Here is a 20,891-nt window from a genome sequence, read left to right as displayed (position 1 = left end):
TAAAAAAAAAAATCCATATTAGGAACCCTGAAGATATATCAGCCTGGGAGGCATATAAGCCTGGCCTGACCCATGTGATGGGATAAGGCACTTTTCAGTGTGCTCACAAAGGAAGAGGGATAAGGGGAAGATGAGAGAGGAATAAAGACAGGAAAGAGAGAGAGAGAGTTGAACTAAGCTCTCTGGGTGTTATCAAAGGAAAATATGAAACTAACCTCTGGCATCGAAAAACTCCTCATCTGAGCTGTCAACGGACTCCTGTGCAATGTCCTGCATCCGCCAGTGGGAGGCACTGTGCTTGCGGGAAGCGGCTGAGAGGTAGAAAGAGAAAAACACATCAATTTCTACTTCAGGAGAAACGTCTATGTATGTCATCATGTCATTATTCAGAGTATTCAAAGACAAATTTATTATGTGAATCTATATTTTTTTTCCTTTCAGCTTCATTGTCTGTCTATAAAAAGCAGTAGAATAATTGCATTGGCTTTTAGGGCCTTGGGCAGAGAGGCTCTATTGGTCTCCAGTGTCACAGAGCACAAATCAAGCAAACCAGAGCCCTCGGTTGAGAAATGTAAGGAGGCACATAGAAATAAATGTAAGGCTCTGAAGCTAACCAATTGAGCTCAGAGGTTAGCCAGCTAATATTACCTATGAACCATGAAACATTGGAGATGAGGGCTCCATATCTAGGTAGACTACTGTCCCTCAACAACACCCATTACCTGAGATATTGAATCAATCTTTAGTATTACACAGGAGGGTTTGGCCAGGGAGTTCCTCAAATTCCCATTCTTCAGGACTAGAACGAGGGAGTATTTAGAGAGATCCCTCAAGCTCTGTTCCTCTAAGATCAGTGTTAATAAACTAATGCCAGATAAAGGCAATAACGTTCATTAGAAATGACTTTCAGACAACCAACCTTTAAGTGCAATTGAATTGAAACAAGATCAATAACAAGTCAAAGTGACCAAGCAAATTGTTCCCTTGACCTAACCTCCAGAGAACTGCAATTGGAGAGAGAAAAATATCACCTAATTGAGTTGTGTGGGCTTTCCCGTCCCTACACACAGAGAGCCAGTGTCTGAGAATCTAAGAGCCTTTACTCCACAACAACACCAGACTGCTTGTGTTTGATCTCAGCTCATTTCATCCCTCTATCCCTTCCTCCATTATCCACTTCCAGAGGCATTTGCAGAGTGCCAAACTGCATGTTGAAACACTGAGTTCATGGCTTCCATTACACCATGCCACTTTCTCTGCCCTCACTGTTTTCACTCTCTTCATCTCTTTCTTTCTCTCCTACGGCTCTGCTTCTCCTCATCGTTATACAGGAATTAATTAGCTTTTAATTTCTTACATGACTCCATCAGTTCAAATGTTTTCACTATTAATATCTCATTGAGGGATGGGTGTCTCAACCTTTCAAGTTCTCAATTAGAGTCATGAAATGGAGGATAGGATAGTCCATGAACAGCAGATGTGTTACAAGGCGTTGCTCAACCTCAGCCTGGAGTAAGCCAGCACCGTTCAGGACAGAACCCTGGTATTTCTGTTTGCTTTTTGCACTGACTATGCACCCTACACACTCACGCACACTGACACGCCAACACAAACACCCACTTCATCACACACACACAATATGCACATACATTTATACTGACTCTACTGTACACACACCCACTCACATTCAATAATCATATAGGCTGCTGCTACACTGTTTATCATACATCCTGATGCCTAGTCACCTTACCCCTATACATATCTACCTCGATCACTCCAGTATCCCTGCACATTCTAAATATAGTACTGGAACTGACTGACCTTGTATATAGATTACTTCATTTATTGTGTTGTTCTTATTTCTTATTTCTATGTCTCGTATGTTTTTGTTCTACCTTATGTTATTTTTACTATGACATTGTTATTGAATACTGCATTGTTGAGTTTAGAGCTTGCAGGAAAAGCATTTCACCGTACTTGTGCACGTGACTTTAAAACTTGAAACTAACCAGATCCTAACAGTTGTCACAATATTGAAAATGTCAACTAACACACTGATTCATGGGTTCACCCTGGTTCATTTCATTGGACTAGATTTGATTACAGCCAAGTGTATGGAGACACACCATATGGCCCTGGTCAAAAGTAGTGCACAATATAGGGAACAGGGTGCCATTTGGGACACAGACGCAGTGTTCTATATACACTCTCATGATGAAAATGTGAATACTAACTATGTCTTACAGTTTTTTACGATTGCTTACACACTAAAATGTAACTTTTCCCACAATTAGCAAAACCTTACACTCAAGGAGCAAAACACAAGGCTAGATTTGCACAACTGTAAGCACATTGTCAGCTTCACACTATTTGCAAAACATTACACACAGTGATTTGCAAAACACTAAACACACTTGTATACATCAGACACAGAAGTATATCATGATGTCCCTTCCTTGCAATTCCAAAGCACTGACTGTCAAATTACCACACCTATGAGCCAATCTGTTAAACACAGCCATCAGGTGCACAAACACATGATTGCTAAATTGTAGACACACCAATCAGGTTTAAGCACTATAATAATGCAGCAGGTAGGTTCACCTGCCTTCAACCAAAATGGAAGGAGTCAGAAGAAGAGTGAGGGTGAGAGGAGGAGTACACAGAGGAGGAGAAGGAGGTAGAGGAAGAGGCCGAGCCAGAGGTCGAGGAAGACCTGAAGCAGGAGGAGAACGTGCACAAAGAAGAAGAGGACCAAACTTATCAAATGACATTCGTGCAACACTAGTGGACCATGTTGTGAACCACGGATTGACGCTAAGGGAGGCTGGACTGAGAGTTCAGCCAAATCTTAGCAGATATACAGTGGCATCTGTCATAAGGACTTTTCGACAGGAAAACAGGTAAAAGAAGATCTGTCTACAGTTACAGTAATCAGCCGCTTATTGTATGCACCATATCAGCACTTGTGATACCCCTTCCTGTGACATTGTACAGTAAGTTACATGTATTATTCTCTACATAGGATTGAGGGTCGGGAACGACAAGGAGGAAGGGGGCCCATACTCACGCAAGAACAAGAGAGAGATGATAAACATGGTTTTGGTCAATAATGCTATCAGGCTCAGAGAACTACAAGCCAACATTATCGGTGACCATGCCATTTTCAATAATGTCCATCAGGTCTCTCAGTCAACACTGGCACGCATCCTGAAAAGACATCAGGTTCAAATGAAACAACTTTATCGAGTGCCTTTTGAGCGGAATTCAGAGAGGGTCAAACGGCTGCGGCATGAGTATGTGGAGGTTTGTATTGTTCACTTTAGCACTGTGATGTTGCATACTGCACACATGACTTTTTTACATTGACGAGACCTATCCTGAACTACACAATCTTGTCTTTCACTGTATTTCAGGGAGTTTTGCAGATGGATGCTGAGGAAATCCTGCATGAATTCATATACACTGCTCAGAAAAATAAAGGAAACACTAACATAACACATCCTAGATCTGAATGAATGAAATAATCTTATTAAATACTTTTTTCTTTGCATAGTTGAATGTGCTGACAACAAAATCACACAAAAATAATCAATGGAAATCCAATTTATCAACCCATGGAGGTCTGGATTTGGAGAAACACACAAAATTAAAGTGGAAAACCACACTACAGGCTGATCCAACTTTGATGTAATGTCCTTAAAACAAGTCAAAATGAGGCTCAGTAGTGTGTGTGGCCTCCACGTGCCTGTATGACCTCCCTACAACGCCTGGGCATGCTCCTGATGAGGTGGCGGATGGTCTCCTGAGGGATCTCCTCCCAGACCTGGACTAAAGCATCCGCCAACTCCTGGACAGTCTGTGGTGCAACGTGGCATTGGTGGATGGAGCGAGACATGATGTCCCAGATGTGCTCAATTGGATTCAGGTCTGGGGAACGGGCGGGCCAGTCCATAGCATCAATGCCTTCCTCTTGCAGGAACTGCTGACACACTCCAGCCACATGAGGTCTAGCATTGTCTTGCATTAGGAGGAACCCAGGGCCAACCGCACCAGCATATGGTCTCACAAGGGGTCTGAGGATCTCATCTCGGTACCTAATGGCAGTCAGGCTACCTCTGGCGAGCACATGGATTGCTGTGCGGCCCCCCGAAGAAATGCCACCCCACACCATGACTGACCCACCGCCAAACCGGTCATGCTGGAGGATGTTGCAGGCAGCAGAACGTTCTCCACGGCGTCTCCAGACTCTGTCACATCCGTCACATGTGCTCAGTGTAAACCTGCTTTCATCTGTGAAGAGCACAGGGCGCCAGTGGCGAATTTGCCAATCTTGGTGTTCTCTGGCAAATGCCAAATGTCCTGCACGGTGTTGGGCTGTAAGCACAACCCCCACCTGTGGACGTCGGGCCCTCATACCACCCTCATGGAGTCTGTTTCTGACCGCTTGAGCAGACACATGCACATTTGTGGCCTGCTGGGGGTCATTTTGCAGGGCTCTGGCAGTGCTCCTCCTGCTCCACCTTGCACAAAGGCGGAGGTAGCGGTCCTGCTGCTGGGTTGTTGCCCTCCTACGGCCTCCTCCACGTCTCCTGATGTACTGGCCTGTCTCCTGGTAGCGCCTCCATGCTCTGGACACTACGCTGACAGACACAGCAAACCTTCTTGCCACAGCTCGCATTGATGTGCCATCCTGGATGAGCTGCACTACCTGAGCCACTTGTATGGGTTGTAGACTCCGTCTCATGCTACCTCTAGAGTGAAAGCACCGCCAGCATTCAAAAGTGACCAAAACATCAGCCAGGAAGCATAGGAACTGAGAAGTGGTCTGTGGTCACCACCTGCAGAACCACTCCTTTATTGGGGGTGTCTTGCTAATTGCCTATAATTTCCACCTGTTGTCTATTCCATTTGCACAACAACATGTGAAATGTATTGTCAATCAGTGTTGCTTCCTAAGTGAACGGTTTGATTTCACAGAAGTGCGATTGACTTAGAGTTACATTGTGTTGTTTAAGTGTTCCCTTTATTTTTTGAGCAGTGTATATTTATGAGGCAGGGTTCAACCTCACAAAAGCAAGAAGGAGAGGCAGAAATATCATTGGCCACAGGGCTATAATCAATGTCCTAGGGCAACGTGGGGGTAACATCACCTTTTGCGCTGCCATTTCACAGCATGGGGTTCTCCTCCGTCATGCCAAAATGGGCCCTTCAACACACCTCACATTCTCGCATTTTTGGAACGATTGCACCACATCGTCACAGCAGGTAATGAAATGCACCAGATGCAATACACTGTCACCTGGGACAATGTGTCATTCCACCGCTCTGCTTTGGTCCAGAACTGGTTTCGACACCATCCACAGTTGACAGTACTATACCTTCCACCATACTCTCCGTTTCTAAACCCTATCGAAGAGTTTTTCTCTGCATGGCGGTGGAAGGTTTACGATCTCCAGCCCCAGGCTCAGGTACCCCTCATTCAGGCCATGGAGGACGCCTGTGACCAAGTCGACGCCGCAGCTGTGCAAGGATGGATTCGACATTCAAGACGGTTCTTCTCGCGTTGTCTTGCTAATGAGGATATTGCTTGTGATGTTGATGAAATTCTCTGGCCAGATCCAGCTAGGCGAAGTGATAATGTATAGTATGTTCACTGTAGTATTTTCTGTACAATATTGTCAGTTTTTTCAGATTATTTTTTATGTTTGTTGTTATTTACTGTAATTGTAACCTGTACTGGATACAGTATTTTACGTTTGTCTGTTGTTTGCTGAGCTAACAGTGTTATGCACACTACTGTAGTAGCATGAAAACTGGGACATGTTTTGTTGTGATTCTCCATGTTGACATGTTGACTGATTTGGGTATATGGAGAGAAATAAATGATATTTTCCTCAGTCTGCAGCATTGGTCTTGTGTAGTGTTTGTATAGTTGCACTTTCTCTGTGTACTTCATTTACAGTACTCTAATCACTGACAATTAGACTTGCTAAAAGTGTTTTAGGTTAGCAACAGCAGTGTAACTGGTTCAAAAAGATTGAAGTCATATGAAATGTGTTTCGTATGGTAACAAAATATTGCTTTTATGAAGTTGTGTATAGTTTTGACAAGTGTTCCATTTTGCAAATTATCTGAAGTGTTGTGCTACTTTGGTGTAGGGTTGTGCTAATTGTGTGTAGTGTTTTGACAAACCGGGCCCTGTTTTCAAAATTGTGCTTAAATAATTGAAAAAAACTGTAATGACAAATTGATTGCAAACAGGGGCATTAACCAATCACCTGAAATCTATACCCTATTATGTAATGTATTCTGAGTGATTAACTTAAAATCCAATTTCTCAATACATTCAATACCTCATTTGCACATTCAATGTACACCATTCAAATGTTTGGGGTCACTTAGAAATGTCCTTGTTTTTGAGGGAAAAGCATATTTTTTGGTCCATTAAAATGACATCAAATTGATCAGAAATACAGTGTAGACATTGTTCATGTTGTAAATGACTACTGTAGCTGGACATTTTTAATGGAATATCTACATAGGCGTAGAGAGGCCCATTATCAGCAACCACCACTCCTGTGTTCCAATGGCACGTTGTGTTAGCTAATCCAAGTTGATCATTTAAAAGGCTAACTGATTATTAGAAAACCCTTTTGCAATTATGTTAGCACAGCTGAAAACTGTTGTCCTGATTAAAGAAGCAATAAAACTGGCCTTTTTTAGACTAGTTGAGTATCTGAAGCATCAGCATTTGTGGATTCAATTACAGGCTCAAAATGGCCAGAAACAAAGACCTTTCTTCTGAAATTCATCAGTCTATTCTTGTTCTGAGAAATTAAGGCTATTCCATGCGAGAAATTGCCAAGAAACTGAAGATCTCGTACAATGCTGTGTACTACTCCCTTCACAGAACAGCGCAAACTGGCTCTAACCAGAACAGAAAGAGGAGTGGGAGGCCCCGGTGCACAACTGAGCAAGAGGACAAGTACATTAGAGTGTCTAGTTTGAGAAACAGACGCCTCACAAGTCCTCAACTGGCAGCTTCATTAAATAGTACCCGTAAAACACCAGTCTCAATGTCAACAGTGAAGAGTCGACTCCGGGATGCTTGCCTTCTAGGCAGAGTTGCAAAGAAAAAGCCATATCTCAGACTGGCCAATAAAAATAAAAGATTAAGATGGGCAAAAGAACACAGATGCTGGACAGAGGAACTCTGCCTAGAAGGCCAGCATCCCGGAGTCGCCTCTTCACTGTTGACGTTGAGACTGGTGTTTTGAAGGTACTATTTAATGAAGCTGCCATTTGAGGACTTGTGAGGTGTCTGTATGAAAAATAATTGGCATTTAAACAGGATTTGGAGCATGCTAAAATCAAGCTGCAACAAGAGCGGCTAGAGTTGGTTAGGAAAGGAAAGCTCTAAGGGGAGAGTTTGCTCTGGGAAGGTGACCCAGATTTACCTAGGGGTCGCTCCTCTCTCGGTCATGCCCCGGACTCATTTGATATTGTTGGAAACTTACGGTTGTTGCCAAAATTTAATGAGAACGACTCTGAGACGTTATTTTCGTTGGAGCTTGTTGCTGACGCGCTCTCTCGTGTGCCCTGTTCCTGAATGTCTACGTGACTGACCATTGTTTATTTTGTTTGGTATTGTCCTGTTCTGTCGCTTCTGTCTGTTCCCTTCTGGTCTTGTTTTCTTCTTTCCTCCTAAAGGTTGCTTCCAGTGCGCAAAGGTTGCTGAGGTCTTGGGGAGGACGAGGTTGGCTGGGGCAAGTGGAAGTGTGAACACGTACCCCCTAATGGATTTGGGATGCAGGCTGGGTCATTTGGGATGCAGGGCAGGGTCATTTGGGACACAGAATGGGTCATTTGGGACACACGCGGGGTCATTGGGGATGCAGGGCAGTGTCATAACAGCCATCTTAAATCACTCTAAACATATTCCCTTATCGATAAGTAACCACCAGAATCTGTGGTCAATATTGAAGTCATTTTGAAGATATTTAAGAGAGACTAATATGGGAGTGATAAAAACCCTTCCTCTAACATCTCTCCCTCTTTCCCTACCGCTCCCTCTCTCCCTCTCGCCCGCTCGCCAGCCAGTCAGCCAGCCAGTCAGCCAGCCAGTCAGCCAGCCAGTCAGCCAGCCAGCCAGCCAGCCAGCCAGCCAGCCAGCCAGCTAGCTAGCCAGCTTCTGGCTCCCGGTTAGGTATACAGGCAGCACTCGCCAACCCAGTGCACCCTCATGACAAACGGCCATTAAATTCTAATTAACACTACTTTGCATGCTTGAATAAATAACTGAGGTCAGGGGCTGAATGCATTATCACACGCCTGAGTAGGGTTTAGGGAACACTGTGCTGCTGCCTGTGAAGGGCTTGGCAGCACTGCCGAATAGAGGCCAAACCTAAGATTTCACTTATGGCACATAAGATTGTAACATTAGATGATACTCGTCAGTTATTGGAAAATGACAAATGTCTTCATGGCTCAAATATTCCATGGACAATAGGGCTGTTTGAGGGCTTACATGAGGTTGCAAAAGATACATAAATAATACATGGAAACAATAATTGTGAAAACTTAGCAAAAAGGTAACACTTAAACTGAAATGTGTTTGGCAATGTAATTTGTCGGTAGAAAGCCAGCCAGGCATATCTATAATTTATCTGGCAAAAATGAATGTAGTGACTGAATTAGCAAACATGAGGGGTTGTGAAACTAAGTGAGCTCTCCCTCTGAGGAATGAGAAAGAGCGAGAGAGAGAAAGGCCTACAGCAGCACCTAGATCTTCTGCACAGATTTTGTCAGACAGTAAATCTCAGTAAGACAAAACTAATGGTATTCCAAAAAAAGTCCAGTTGCCAGGACCACGAATACAAATTCCATCTAGACACCGTTGCCCTAGAGCACACAAAAAAACTATACATACCTCGGCCTAAACATCAGCGCCACAGGTATTTCCACAAAGCTGTGAACAAGCTGAGAGACAAGGCAAGAAAGACCTTCTATGCCATCAAAAGGAACATAAAATTTGACATACCAATTGGGATCTGGCTAAAAATACTTGAATCAGTTATAGAACCCATTGCCCTTTATGGTTGTGAGGTCTGGGGTCCGCTCACCAACCAAGAATTCACAAAAGGGGACAAACACCAAACTGAGATTCTGCATGCAGAATTCTGCAAAAATATCCTCAGTGAGCAACGTAAAACAGCAAATAATGCATGCAGAGCAGAATTAAGCCAACACCCGCTAATTATCAAAATCCAGAAAAGAAACGTTAAATTCTACAACCACCAAAAAGGAAGCGATTTCCAAACCTTGGATAACAAAGCCATCACCTACAGAGAAATGAACCTGGAGAAGAGTCCCCTAAGCAAGCTGGTCCTGGTCCAGGACAGCAACACAATTAGACCCAACCAAATCATGAGAAAACAAAAATATAATTACTTTACACATTGGAAAGAATTTACAATAAAACTGAGCAAACTAGAATGCTATTTGGCCCTAAACAGAGAGTACCCAGTGGCAGAATACCTGACCACTGTGACTGACCCAAAATTAAGGAAATTTTTTACTCAGTGAGCATAGCCTTGCTGTTGAGAAAGGCCGCCGAAGGCAGACCTGGCTCTCAAGAGAAGACAGGCTATGAGGTGAAAACTGAGCTGCACTTCCTAACCTCCTGCCAAATGTATGACCATATTAGAAACACATATTTCCCTCAGATTAACAGACCCACAAAGAATTCGAAAACAAATGAAATTTTGATAAACTCCCATATCTACTGGGTGAAATACCACAGTGTGCAATCACAGCAGCAAGATTTGTGACCTGTTGCCACAAGAAATGGGTAACCAGTGAAGAACAAACACCATTGTAAATACAACCCATATTTATATTTTTTTATTTTCCCTTTTGTACTTTAACTATTTGCACATCATTACAACACTGTATATAGACAATATGACATTTGAAATGTCTTTATTCTTTTGGAACTTTTGTGAGTGTAATATTTACTGTTATTTTTTCATTATTTCTATTTCACTTGCTTAAGAAATGTAAACATCTGTTTCCCATGAAAATAAAGCCCTTAAATTGAAATTGAGAATTGAGAGAGAGAGAGTGAGTGTGTATCTGCTGTCTGTCACTGCCTCCTCTCATACAGGGCTATTTTTAGCTCTGTGCTGAATCCCAATCATTGTGCAAATTAGGAAGGACACAATCATTTGGGCAGAAACTGAAAAACCCAATTGGAGTTGGCCAATTTGAGACTAATTCAAGTTACATGTTACAGCAACTGCACATAAATAAATCATCTCTACTCAATGAGGACATGATTCCATCTCCAGGAATGAAGATAATTACATACAAAGATTTTTATAACATCAATTGATCAGCTGCAAGAGGTGCGCCGGCAATTGCCGACAACACCAAAAGCTTGCCTAATGTTGATGGTCATTAGCACCGCAGTGCAGGGTTATTCAATGGTCATTTACTTTCCTTGAGTCTTAGTTTCAAACGTAGTCCAAAATTAAAAGAAAGAATAACGAGGCTGCATTTTCTTCCTTGTTTCAGTCACCTGTCAGCCAGTCAGGTGGCAGCTGGTAGCTGTTTGAGAAACTGAAAACAGAGGGATCTCACTAATATCATTCAGCCCATCACACAGCAAAGCTGCCAGAGAAGAATTATCAAAACTATCTACATACATTTATTAAACCGCAATCATTGGTCTTGAGTATTATTCTGCAGCAGTCAATTTGGATCTTATCAATAAGCAGAGTTCATTATGTTTAGTATGCTTGAAAATAAATGAAGGAACGGCACTCAGACCATTACAGGTAAAATGCCAGCCGAAGCCATTCATGCAGAAAAATATGTTGTCTAGGGAATGTGCTTGTCTGGGTTATTGATTGCACTGCTTACATTTTTCAAATGAATTCTGAGGACAAAGCTGCTTGTCTGCTCAACCCTCATACTGTATCTGTGATAATCACCATCTCTCCTCTTTAACTTTCACTTTAACAGTGAAATGGTTTTTCTGAGTAGTGTTACAAACAGGAATCACAGATGACAAGGACTGTCTGTTGTCTCAGTGCTTATTTGTCTGCAGACTGACAAAAGCCTTTGAGATCCAGACATAATAATCAAATGAAAATGTAAACAATTCAACAGTGACCAGTTCAATTTACAATGTCACTTCTGAAATAAAAAAAAGAAAATTCCACCCAAAATGCATGCAGAGCACACAAAGAGAATGGTACAAAGCTCTCCCTCGCCCTCCATTTGGCAAATCTGACCATAATTCTATCCTCCTGATTCCTGCTTACAAGCAAAAACTAAAGCAGGAAGCACCAGTGACTCGGTGAATAAAAAAGTGGTCAGATGAAGCAGATGCTAAGCTGCAGGACTGTTTTGATAGCACAGACTGAAATATGTTCTGGGATTCTTCCGATGGCATTGATGAGTACACCACATCAGTCACTGGCTTCATCAATAAGTGCATCGGTGACGTCGTCCCCACAGTGACTGTACGTACATACCCCAACCAAAAGCCATGGATTACAGGAAACATCCACACTGAGCTAAAGGGTAGAGCTGCCGTTTTCAAGGAGCGGGACTATAACCCAGAAGCTTATAAGAAATCCCGCTATGCCCTCCAACGAACCATCAAACAGGCAAAGCATCAATACAGAACTAAGATCGAATCGTACTACACTCGTCGGATGTGGCAGGGCTTGAAAACTATTACAGACTGCAAAGGGAAGCACAGCCGAGAGCTGCCCAGTGACACAAGCCTACCAGACGAGCTAAATTACTTCTATGTTCACTTCGAGGCAAGTAACACTGAAACATACATGAGGGCATCAGCTGTTCTGGATGACTGTGTGATCACGCGCTCCGCAGCCGATGTGAGTAAGACCTTTAAACAGGTCAACATTCACAAAGCCGCTGGGCCAGGCGGATTACCAGGACGTGTACTGAGAGCATGCGCGGACCAACTGGCAAGTGTCTTCACTGAAATGTTCAACCTCTCCCTGTCTGAGTCTGTAATACCAACATGTTTCAAGCAGACCACCATTGTGCCTGTGACCAAGAACACTAAGGTAACCTGCCTAAATGACTACCGACCCGTAGCACTCACGTCTGTAGCCATGAAGTGCTTTGAAAGGCTGGTCATGGGTCACATCAACACCATTATCCCAGAAACCCTAGACCCAATCCAATTTGCATACCGCCCCAACAGATCCACAGATAATGCAATCTCTATTGCACTCCACACTGCCCTTTCACACCTGGACAAAAGGAACACCTATGTGAGAATGCTATTCATAGACTACAGCTCAGCGTTCAACACCATAGTGCCCTCAAAGCCCTTCACTGAGCTAATGACCCTGGGACTGAACACCTCCCTCTGCAACTGGATCCTGGATTTCCTGACGGGCTGCCCCCAGGTGGTAAGGGTAGGTAACAACACATCCGCCACGCTGATCCTCAACACGGGGGGCCCTCAGGGGTGCACGCTCAGTCCCCTCCTGTACTCCCTGTTCACTCATGACTGCACGACCAGGCACGACTCCAACACCAATATTAAGTTTGATGATGACACAACAGTGGTAGGCCCGATCACCGACAACGACAAGACAGCCTATAGGAAGGAGGTCAGAGACCTGACCGTGTGGTGAGAGGACAACAACCTCTCCCTCAACGTGATCAAGACAAAGGAGATGATTGTGGAGAAGAGGACCGAATGGAAAAGAGGACCAAGCACACACCCATTCTCATCGACGGAGCTGTAGTGGAGCATGTTGAGAGCTTCAAGTTCCTTGGTGTCGACATCACCAACAAACTAACATGGCAAGTGGTACCGAAGCGCCAAGTCTAGGTCCAAGAGGCTTCAAAACAGCTTCTACCCCCAAGCCATAAGACTCCTGAACATCTAATCAAATGGCTACCCAGACTATTTGCATTCTCCCCCACCCTTTACGCTGCTGCTACTCTCTGTTATTATCTATGCACAGTCACTTTAATAACTCTACCTACATGTACATATTACCTCGACTAACCAGTGCCCTCCCACATTGACTCTGTACCGATACCCCCTATATATAGCCTCGCTATTGTTATTTTACTGCTGCTATTTTATTATTTCTTACTTTTATTTCTTACTTTTTTTAGGTATTCTTTTTAAACTGCATGGTTGGTTAAGGGCTTGTGAGTAAGCATTCACTGTGAGGTCTACACCTGTTGTATTGAGTACATGTGACAAATAACATCTGATTTGATTTGAAAAACTATCTTTAGGTATGAGTTTAATTTGCGCATTGTTGATATTGTCTTAAAAAAAATGTGCAAGTCAGCAATCAAGTTTTGAAAATATATGACTTTCAAAATACAGAAATACAGCAAAATGCATCATACCGGCTGTATTTATGTATTTTGAAAGTTATATACAGTTGAAGTCAGAAGTTTACATACACCTTAGCCAAATACAATTAAACTCCGTTTTTCAAAATTCCTGACATTTAATCCTAGTAAAAATTCCCTGTCTTAGGTCAGTTAGGATCACCACTTCATTTTAAGAATGTGAAATGTCAGAATAATAGTTTCAGCTTTTATTTCTTTCATCACATTCCCAGTGGGTCAGAAGTTTACATACACTCAATTAGTATTTGGTAGCATTGCCTTTAAATTGTTTAACTTGGGTCAAACATTTCGCTAGCCTTTCACAAGCTTCCCACAACAAATTGGGCAAATTTTGGCCCATTCCTCCTGTCAGAGCTGGTGTAACTGAGTCAGGTTTGTAGGCCTCCTTGCTCGCACACGCTTTTTCAGTTCTGCCCACAAATTTTCTATGGGATTGACTTTGTTGTCCTTAAGCCATTTTGCCACAACTTTGGAAGTATGCTTGGGGTCATTGTCCATTTGGCAGGCCCATTTGCGACCAAGCTTTAACTTCCTGACTGATGTCTTGAGATGTTGCTTCAATATATCCACATCATTTTCTTTCCTCATGATGCCATCTATTTTGTGAAGTGCACCAATCCCTCCTGCAGCAAAGCACCCCCACAACATGAGGCTGCCACCCCCGTGCTTCACGGTTGGGATGGTGTTCTTCAGCTTGCAAGCCTCCCCCTTTCTCCTCCAAACATAACGATGGTCATGATGGCCAAACAGTTCTATTTTTGTTTCATCAGACCAGAGGACATTTTTCCAAAAAGTACAATCTTTGTCCCCATGTGCAGTTGCAAACCGTAGTCTGGCTTTTTTATGGCGGTTTTGGAGCAGTGGCTTCTTCCTTGCTGAGCGGCCTCTCAGGTTATGTCGATATAGGACTCGTTTCACTGTGGATATAGATACTTTTGCACCTGTTTCCTCCAGCATCTTCACAAGGTCCTTTGCTGTTGTTCTGGGATTGATTTGCACTTTTCGCACTAAAGTACGTTCATCTCTAGAAGACAGAACGTGTCTCCTTCCTGAACGGTATGACGGCTGCGTGGTCCCATGGTGTTTATACTTGCGTACTATTGTTTGTACAGATGAATGTGGTACCTTCAGGTGTTTGGACATTTCTCCCAAGGATGAACCAGACTTGTGGAGGTCTACCATTTTTTTTCTGAGTTCTTGGCTGATTTATTTTGATTTTCCCATGATGTCAAGCAAAGAGGCACTGAGTTTGATGGTAGGCCTTGAAATACATCCACAGGTACACCTCCAATTGACTGAAATGATGTCAATTAGCCTATCAGAAGCTTCTAACGCCATGACATCATTTTCTGGAATTTTCCAAGCTGTTTAAAGGCACAGTCAACTTAGCGTATGTAAACTTCTGACCCACTGGAATTGTGATACAGTGAATTATAAATGAAATAATCTGCCTGTAAACAATTGTTGGAAAAATGACTTGTGTCATGCACAAAGTAGATGTCCTAACCGACTTGCCAAAACTGCAGTTTGTTAACAAGAAATTTGTGGAGTGGTTGAAAAACTAGTTTTAATGACTCCAACCTAAGTGTATGTAAACTTCCGACTTTTTAAATTTTATTGTACCTTTATTTAACTAGGCAAGTCAGTTAAGAACAAATTGTTATTTTCAATGACAGCCTAGGATCAGTGGGTTAACTGTCTTGTTTAGGGGTAGAACGACAGATTTTTACCTTGTCAGCTCGGAGATTCGATCTTGTAACATTTCGGTTACTAGTCCAACGCTCTAATCACTAGGCTACCTGCTGACTTCAACTGTATCTTGAAAACTTGATTACTGACATACACAACATTTGTTTTAAAATAGTCAAAGTTTTAGGTCCCATATTCCTAGCACGCAACAATTCCATCATGTTTATGTGTCACGCGTGTGTGTAGGAACGGACCAAGGCGCAGCGTGAGGATCGTTCCACATCTTTTATTCGAATGTGAAACTTTGCAAGACAAAACAATACACTATAAACAAAACACAAACCGTGACGACAGAGGTGCAACATGCACTAACTCAAAAATAATCTCCCACAAACACAGGTAAACACAGGTGGGAAAAACAACTACTTAAATATGATCCCCAATTAGAGACAACGGTGACCAGCTGCCTCTAATTGGGGATCATCCAAAAAAACCAACATAGAAAAACAGAAACTAGAACCAAACAACATAGAACTAAATAAACTAGATAAACCCCCCCCCAGTCACGCCCTGACCTACTCTACCATAGAAAATAAGAGCTCTCTATGGTCAGGACGTGACATTATGACTCTACAAACATGTTGGATGCATTTGCTGTTTGTTTTGGTTGTGTTTCAGATTATTCTGTACCCAAACAAAATGAATGGTAAATTATATATTGTGACATTTTGGAGTCACTTTTATTGTAAATAAGAATAGAATATGTTTCTAAACACTATTACATTAATGTGGATGGTACTATAATTACAGATAGTCTTGAATGAATCGTGGATAATGATGAGTGAGAACATTACAGACGGACAAATATCATACCCCCCCAAAAATGCATCTTCATTTCAAATTCAAAATGCTGGAGTACAGAGCCAAAAAAACAACTAAAAGGACACTGTACATGCCTGAAGTCTACTTCTGTCTCCAACCTAGGGTTTTGATCAAGTGGAAATTGAAGAGTGAAAGACCGCATGTAACCCCTAAACCCCTGATGTTCTTCACTTCAATGAGGAGATCATGTTTTTAGGACAAGCTGAAACAGAAATACTGTATCATCATGTTCCAAGTACATATGATATGGAATGTTTGGTAGAGCCTCTGCTAAAACGGATGTTCCCATCTCCTCTTATCAAAAATGCAATTTCCTTACTTATCCCCAGCTGCCTTTTGGTAATGAAAGACTTTCTATAGAGAAAAGAGGAAAAGGGTATGTGGCAGAATCCTAAGAGACAAACTAAAAAAAGCTACAGATCCACTCAGAGCAGATCTCAAGTAACGATGAAGCAGATAAGAAGAACGTGTGTGAATATAAGAAAGATTACAATAAAGTCTATATCTAGGCCAAGTTGTTTTACTGTAAAGAAAGTAAAAGGAGAAAAGATGTCCTATCTACAAACCACAATGACACAGAGATTACACACTGCAGTCAAACGTGCAACAATATTGAAAGAAAATAGATCATGGAGATATGGAGGTAGGAACAGTAACCCTTACATATTGCAGTTTGCCATCAATCTTGTACCAGTGTGTTCAAGCATTGCAGGGTTCAAATGAACTTCATGAGCAGAACAGCGACCAAGGCTGGAATGATGGCCGTGGCCATAGATTTGCCATTAGCTCAGCGAGGGATAATCACTCACATCATATTGTGACTATTATGACAAACTGAAAAAAGGACTGCAGTTTCAGCTACTTACAATTCAATTAGTCTGTTAGTTTCAAGGAAATCTATTGTCGATTATAAACTGGGGAGCAATGCTTTCCTCTCAATCATATTGCAGCATATCATGAATAATCTGCACTGCACAACTGGTGACAGAATGAAAAGCTTCCTGCTACAATGTACTGAGGACTATATTAACCTTCTAAGAACAAGTTTCCCACTGGGCACAAACGTCATTTCAACGTCTAGTTTTGATTTCATTTTGGTTGTGTCAACTAATGTCAATTTAATGCAAATCAACAAAACATTTCACCATGTCATTGTATTTAGGTTAAAAGTTGTGGCTTGTTGCAAATTCAATCAGTTTTCCACGTTGATGCAACAACATCACATAGATTTTTTGCTGTTGAAATGACGTGGAAACAACGTCGAATCAATAAGTTTTTGCCCAGTGGGTTATGAGGTCTTGAAATAATCTATCTGTCTGTCTCTCTCTATGTCTGTCTCTCTATCTGTCTCTCTCCCTTCTGTTGCATCTCTCTTTACTCATTGAATCAACTGCTAATTGAGCTGAATCAGTAAATTAGCAGATGCAATTGCGACATGGCTGGCATGTGATCTGGATAGGGTTCTACTATACAGAGCTGAGCTCCCTCTCCTAACACCTGGGCTGGTTCAAAACATACTGTTCATGTGTGTCCCAAATGGCACCCTATTCTTTTGGTCAGAGCCCTGGTCAAAGGTAGTGCACTATAAAGGGAATAGAGAGTCATTTGGGACACACACACACTGTGTTTCAGTCAGCAGCCAGTGGCATAAGCGCATGTTACTCTAGAAAAATGTTTTATTCAAGTGCATTGGGTAGTCTCCCTACATGTTTTGTTGATGTTGGTATTTATAGGATCACATCTCATAGCTGTTGTGTACTTATTGTACCCGCCAGGTAGGACATTAGCGTCCCTCCTGTAAGGCAGGTGGTGAGGGAGATTCTTAAAATTGTATTGTTTTCATTATAAAACTCATTTCAGTTCTACCTAAATTCCATTATTGGAAAGCCTGGTAAAAAGTAACCTCGTCCCCAGGCTCAACTGCGAGAGAGAGCCGGCTGGGTGAACGAGACTAAGTAGTAAGACCATAACTTGGCCTTATTGTATGCAATTTAATTCTGTCTCTGGTGTTCAGTTCCTGAGATTACAGTTCAATCATCAGCCAACCAGCAGTGACTGTATAAGACAAATGAGACTAACCTCAATAACTTATGTGACCTTGACTTCATGGTTTTAATTACCTCCATAACAAATCATTGCACCCCTATAACAAAATCATCATTGTTGGGCACAACGAAAAGAGACATTGGGCACCACCAAGAGTCATGCATAATTTGAATACTGCTTGACTTACTGAAACTGGATAATAAAGACCTACAATGGGTATTTTATTATCATTCAGCTCACGAATATGACCAATTTACGTCACGTCTCCAGAGTCGAGTCAAGGTTAAATATATAATGGAACAGTCATGAAATATTAAATCAATTCAAAAAGCATAGCTAACACCGTCAGAGAAAGCGTTATGATGAATACAAAACTAGGATGGGTCTGACTGGGTCACTCTAAAGAAAACTCACCAGTTGCTCATCAATCTTTTATCACTCTACTTTCAAGAAAGTTGGACAAAATCAGACAGGGTCTACATCCCAATATAGGCCTACACCCTATATTCCCTACATAGTGTACTACTTTTGACCAGATCCCCAGTGGCCCTGGTCAAACGTAGTGCACTATTTAGGGAATTGGGTGCCTTTTGTGACACAACCCACGCTGTCCAAAGCCCATTGCTTCATGTGTTGTTGTTGAGGAAGTCACTATAGCACTGGACAGCACACAATCTGTCATGTGATCGTTATCTAATTCAATTCATTAGACCAAAGATGGGCCCATGTACTTCACACATAGTCATGTTTTTACCTATACCTCAAACACATTCATTCAACAGCAACATTTATTTAGGATTCCACCATCTCAATCATCTTCCATTGCCCCTTGCCACCTTCTTCCTCACCTACCATAAGACTTATCAAGGTGCAATGGAAGGTGATTTAGAAGGTGGAATGCTGAATTTCATTATAAAGGTGAACCAAATGTAGTCTACACTGAACTTTTCATATTTCATTAAATGCACTGAATTATGAAGAATAGACTATCAATTTCCATAATCAACAGAACACATCTCCCTGGGGAATGCTATGTAGTGGCCTTGATACACTGTATTCCTTTCAATTGTATCAATGTGTGCATTGGTGTTTTAGTAAACAGGGGTGGACTGGCCATCTGGCAGGGTCGATGCCAGGGTCGATTTCTGGTCCCAGTCCGTCCCTGTCAGTAAGTTATTGAACCCCATGGTGATCAACTGGATATCAACCAGGTATAATGAAACTGCAGTTAAAACAGTTATAACACCTTCATTACAACATTAATTTAACTGTATCACCTGCATGTTAGCGTTTTTCATAATGAATCTTGTTCTGGAGGCAGCTCTGCAGTGGTCACTAGCTGGCACAACCATAAAGTCATAGAATCTCATTTTAAACATAACCCTAACCGCAATGCTAACCCTAATGCCTAACCTTAAAATAAGCCCAAAAGGCTATTTTTTGTTTTCATACATTTTTACAATATAGCCAATTTTGACTTTGCAGCTGGCCTATCTAAGAGGAACTCGCTCGGTTCTGCCTCCAGGACAAGACTCATGACAATAAACGTCGACCTGCGTATCAACTCGTGTGTCCAGTTTTACTTGTGGAAAGTCCAGTTTTACTTTTATAATACACAAATTCATACTGTTAAATATTTGTGTGGACAACAATAGTCCAACTAATTGCCTACTAATAATAGCCTATCCACTAACAATATAATTTTCCTTGAATGCATGCTTGTTTTTTATTTATTTTTATTTTACCTTTATTTAACTAGGCAAGTCAGTTAAGAACAAATTCGTATTTTCAATGACGGCCTAGGAACAGGCTTGTCAACAAAGATTGATGAGCGTTTGAGTCTCAGGAACTGAAAAGGGTTTACCCAAATCATTTGATATGCTCAATATATGTGATTAACGAGGTCCAAATCTAAGTTTGGCGCGCGCTTTTTCACGTCGTTAATGGTCAGGATGACGGAATCACACCTTAAATGTGTCAAAATAATTTACAATAAACGTACTCAGACAACATCGACAAAACACTTCACACCGTTTGACAAACATCTCAGAGGACACGGGTTGCTTTTTATTCGGATAGACTAATGAACGGTAACATCACGCATTCCAACAGATTGTCAAGAAGAGCCAGTGGGCTATTGCGCGCATGCATCGTTTTACATGATTTAGGTTGAGACGTTGACTTATGCGACCTGATAACCTCATAAGCTTTTACACCGGAGGAGACATGGTAGGCTATATAAAAAAAATATTGAACCGAGCACCTTACCTTTCCCTCTCGTTTCCTTCGCCATCCCAACCTCTATGTCTCTACCAAGGTAGGTGCGGAGTCACCGGGATGTAATTTTGTTAGATAGTTTTAACCGAGTGGGCGCTCCCTCCCTCGTCTCCGCACCTTGACGCCAGCCAGGCAGAAGATAGGTAGCCCTGAGGCAGTGAGGTTGCGCTTTTTCTCTCGTCTTGAATTCTGCAGCTGAGATCCTCTGGCTCATCGGTGACAAGACCCACATCCAGTGGATCTGCCTCTTGTACTGAACACACTTTCAGTTTTTGTATCTGTGCAGACTTTGCTACTGCCCTCCCCTCCACTATCGTCACATCAGTAGAACTGGTACAAGGACCAGTGTTAGACTGCCTCCAGTGGCTCGCTGGTGTGCCACCCAAGGGCGTCCGTTGTATGAATTGGCTCTGCCTCCTGCAGTTGGGATTCCAATAAAATAAATTAGTCGACAGTGACACATTGATGCAAACTGAATTGCGTGGGATGCATTTCTAACCATTGACGTGAGGTCTAGTTGACGTGAGGTCTAGAAATAAATATAGCCCAATTGGAAAACGACACATCTA

At 42.1% G+C, this 20,891-nt stretch overlaps 1 protein-coding gene across 3 annotated transcripts in view; it reads right to left on the bottom strand.

Annotated features, from left to right (window-relative positions):
* The window catches only part of LOC115163432 (membrane-associated phosphatidylinositol transfer protein 3), a 170,990-nt gene extending 150,363 nt beyond the window's left edge, over positions 1–20,627 (bottom strand). For all 3 annotated transcript variants that reach the window (XM_029715287.1, XM_029715288.1, XM_029715289.1), the window contains exons 1-2: positions 20,314–20,627; positions 216–311 (exon numbers count right to left, since the gene is read on the bottom strand). In XM_029715287.1, coding sequence (XP_029571147.1) covers positions 216–311; positions 20,314–20,338 — 121 coding nt within the window. In that variant the 5' untranslated portion in view covers positions 20,339–20,627. The remainder of the gene's footprint in view (positions 1–215; positions 312–20,313) is intronic.
* Positions 20,628–20,891: the final 264 nt, after the last annotated feature.

Source organism: Salmo trutta, chromosome 26 (genome assembly GCF_901001165.1).
Source record: "Salmo trutta chromosome 26, fSalTru1.1, whole genome shotgun sequence".
NCBI lineage: Eukaryota > Metazoa > Chordata > Actinopteri > Salmoniformes > Salmonidae > Salmo > Salmo trutta.
The sequence above is the reverse complement of the archived record's forward strand: the minus strand, read 5'-3'. Positions and strand labels throughout refer to the sequence as shown.